At 33.8% G+C, this 4,154-nt stretch overlaps 1 protein-coding gene across 1 annotated transcript in view; it reads left to right on the top strand.

Moving 5' to 3' along the window:
* Positions 1 to 1,751: 1,751 nt before the first annotated feature.
* Positions 1,752 to 4,154, top strand: part of LOC111087817 — a 28,527-nt gene continuing 26,124 nt past the window's right edge. Inside the window, exon 1 of the mRNA XM_022395852.1 lies at positions 1,752 to 1,824. Coding sequence (XP_022251560.1) covers positions 1,752 to 1,824 — 73 coding nt within the window. The remainder of the gene's footprint in view (positions 1,825 to 4,154) is intronic.

Here is a 4,154-nt window from a genome sequence, read left to right as displayed (position 1 = left end):
GTCAAAAATATTTCGAAGCAGAATAAAATTATTTGGACAAAAAAAATATATTTTAAATGTTGGTATGCAAATTGTTTTGCTGTCAACGGAACGTTTAAAAATGCCATAATCATAGAATACTGAAAACTGCTAACGAATTGTTTGGTTGGAGCCCAAGCTTTATTGCATTTTTAATATCCTATATCGTAACAACTACCATTATTGTTTTTGCTTGTGTTTTAAACGCAAAGCTGAACAACGGCTGCCTGCGTTGTCCCACCACGGGAATTGAACGCCGCATTTTAGCGTTATTAGTCCACTAGCTTATTACCGAATAATCGGAGAGATGACTGTAAATTAAATATCGAATAACAGATTACGTTGTATATATCTTCATTGTAGTGGTTTATTGATCTGAGCCCTTGTAATGCTTTTCTAAAAGGAAGCATTATATAATCCACTATACGTCAGAGTAAAAGAAAAATGTTTTGAAATGGCAGTGAAATAGAAAAAACTACCTGCGTTAAAATAGTATTAAGAAAATGAAAGTGTATTTGGTTCTTTGTGGAGAAATCTCAATGGTACGTCTATCTGGAGGTTAAATCAGTTTATTTTGAGACATCACTAGCTTCTTGAATATTATCCTCTTTCAACCACAATATAATATAGGTAACATATATTTGTGAAACTCTGAATAAACAAAATTACTTTTGTCCTTTTTCTTAATCCACTATATCCGCTTTTTTACTATACCCTCACTATTTCCCATTTTATTGGAAAATTTCTGTTACTTTTTGGAAAGTTGTGCACGTGGACACTACGTGACTCACTTAGAAGACCGGAATACTTTGTTATCGCTGAATGGCAACAAAACGGCTCATGATGCTGCTGAGGATCCATTTCTCACCCGAACGAGAACCTTTCTGACATGAATGGCTATACAGCTTCAATGTTTTTCTTTATCTCAACAATATTCTTGAAAACCCCAAATACTGTGTGTGTGTGTGGATATTGTGTTATTAATTAATAAACGAAAAAAACTATTATTACGAAACCTTTTCCTAAACGTAAAACCTTATAACTTCATCAGCGGTACGTTGAGTTGTTAAAAAATATATTCTTACAGTTTAAGCTAATGTTTACCCATTCAGCTTAAACTCGCCTGGTTGTGTCCAGTTCGACTCCAACAACCCGTGGAAAAAATTAATTAAATTACCACACACACACACACAAATATGGAGCCCAAAATGGGGCCATCCACGGTCCTGAGTTAACATCCGAGGACGGACCTCGTTTGTAAGAGGAAAAGAAGACAATTCAATCTACCTCAGATGACAATAAAAGTTTCGTTCAGAAAAAATCAGATCATGATAGTTTCGATAAATTGTATAAGAGTTTATGTGCGAAAGTGTCTTTTTTTTTACTTTTCCTTCCTACTTTTTAAAGTTTTAGTACTCATGTATACAGAGATTTAAGTACGTTACACAAAAACAATTCTGAAAGTGAAAAATCAGCAAGTCACGTGACAGCCACAGCCAATATAAAGGCGTGACGGAACGTTATATATCAGAAATACATTTTCATATCACTTAGCTTTTATATTGGTGGTGTAAATCCACTGAAAATTGATAGCTTTCGGTAAGAATATGTAACAATCCTTCCAAATGCAAAATATTCATACAGGTAGATCATAAAGATGTGTTTATATCGGGGATTTAGAATTTACAAGACGGGGGTATACTCTGCATTTAATGATATTGAAAAACAAGGGAATGGGTATTAGAAAGAAACTTGCAACGAGTCGTATCCTAGCCATGATAAGTAAAGAAAGGCGTGTTTTGACAGGTAAGAATCATCATCGCAACGGACAAAAGCCGTCCACGTGCACCAGGCAACAATATGCAACATACTGTAGGGGGTAAGTTTTATACCTAGATGTTTTATACAGATACATAATCAGGTTTGTTTTTTTCATTGGATCTATTTTTACGTTCTGAAGCAAAAATATCATAAAGTTGTTGTTGTTTGTTATTAAGCACAAAGCTACACAAAGGGCTAGCTGTGCTCTGCCCACCACGGGTATCGAAACCAGGTTTCTAGCGTTGTAAATTTGCAGACGTACCACTGTACCACTGGGAGGCTGATATCATAAAAGTCTCTTTCACACATGTAAAAAAATTATTTATTCTTTTCAGCAAAGCTTTCCTTCTGAGGAAAAAAATATGGAAATCCCAATTTCAATTGTAAAACTAATTTACTACTAATGTAGTTAAGAAAATTTTGTCTTCTTTAGAAAACATTTCAGAACTTTGAAATAACATATATTCAAAATACCTATTTTTATACTCCTGTACTTTCCTATACCATTTTAAGATTATGAACTAAATTTAAGTGTCCAGTTTTCTTTCTTTTTCTTTATCAAGCAACAAATTTGGTCAATTTCCTTTTACAAAATCCGTTAACAAAGACTGTGGGTCCCGTAACAACTTTCTTTGTTCATTGCTTGAGCAATTACTATTTTTACTTGTGCATAATGCAATTTGATATTATTTACACCTAAAATGGGTTAACTTAAATCAAATATATATATATATATATTTGGTGAGAAAACAATAAATTAAGAGACGAGAACTAGGTTAGCTGCTACATTAAATGTTTATTCAGTGGAACATGAGCTAGAGCCTTGTATCTAAATACATTTGTCATTTGATTCAATACCGAAAACTAATAATCTAATATTTCTGTTTAATATACTGTTCAGAAACAGTTAATTAAATAAAGAATTCTTAGAGACAAATTTACAAAAAGCTACGTACTGTCAGCTATACTTTAACATCAAGAACTGACCACTCAAGATAGGAAGAGGAACTTAATACTTTTTTTTTTTTACTGCAGAAGTTAGCAGAAATCGTGGCATATAGCACTTAATGCATAAGATATATTAGCGATAGAATAACGGTTAACTACATTTTCTGATCGAAAGGAAATAGCTATCATTATTTAGTTTCCTAACTAAAAGTGGAACTAGCTGAGATCATGACATTGATCGAAACTTAACTGTTGAGCTGCTTATAACGTAGACCTCGCAATCTAATAACATCCAGTGTGTTAGAGGAAGAAATAACAAGACATTTACACAGCTTGCAATGAATATTTTCCAGTTGGAAAATGATTTTACATGGAAGCTTATGGACAATCTTCGTTTCTCCTAAGATCGTATTTATTGTATTTTAATGGCTTATCTTCAATTATTGGCATGATACAACCCCAAATATAACCTTCCACTTAGCTGGTAAAAAAATGAGTTTTTTTGTTTGTACTAAATACTTATGTGTTAATTTTTGTGCTGTTCCGAAATAATTAAAAGGTTGTATCTTTCCGAATTTTCGTTCCATATATATATATATATATATAGATATAGATTAGAGAGAAGGCAGATAGTTAACAACACCCACTGCCGACTACTCTTGTCTAACAGAATAAAGAAGTTTCACCGTCACTCTTATATTGTAGCCACGGGTTCAAAGAGCATTATCCTTTGGAACTATAATCCCAGCAGGCTAGCCACAAGGCCACGGCAGGCCGTTTTTTTTTCTTTCTGTTCAATACCTCTATTTATAATAGATTTGGAAGAAATAATGTAGATTAGCACTGTAAAGCCCACCGGTGGATCAGCAGTAAGTCTTGGAGGCTCCTAACATTAAAATTCTGGATTCAATACCAACTGTTGGCGTAGCACGGATAGCCTGTGGTAAAGATTTGTACTTAACAACAAATAAACAAATTCAATGTAAAATTATTGTTTTATAGCTGTTGAACATTTCAGTGAAAACGAACTGTATAGTAGAATGTTATACGGTAAAATTAACATGTCTCGGTAGGGGTTATAATAAACTCCAATTCCAGTATTAGAATCACTGTTATTTATTGTTCCTTTGCCCATTTTGTGTTTTTGTCTCATATATTTAAGACAGGTCAAAACTTAATACCTTTTCTTAGATTAAGTTTCAACATCTACTTATGTTAAAATTGATTCCTTTGGTTAAAAATTAACATGTCCCTCTTTGGTGGCCCGGCATGGCCAGGTGGATAAGGCGCTCGACTCACAATCTGAGGGTCGCGGGTTCGAATCCGTATCCCACCAACATGCTCGCCCTTTCAGCCGTGGGGGCTTA

Source organism: Limulus polyphemus, unplaced genomic scaffold (assembly GCF_000517525.1).
Source record: "Limulus polyphemus unplaced genomic scaffold, Limulus_polyphemus-2.1.2 Scaffold77, whole genome shotgun sequence".
Lineage (NCBI taxonomy): Eukaryota > Metazoa > Arthropoda > Merostomata > Xiphosura > Limulidae > Limulus > Limulus polyphemus.
The sequence above is the reverse complement of the archived record's forward strand: the minus strand, read 5'-3'. Positions and strand labels throughout refer to the sequence as shown.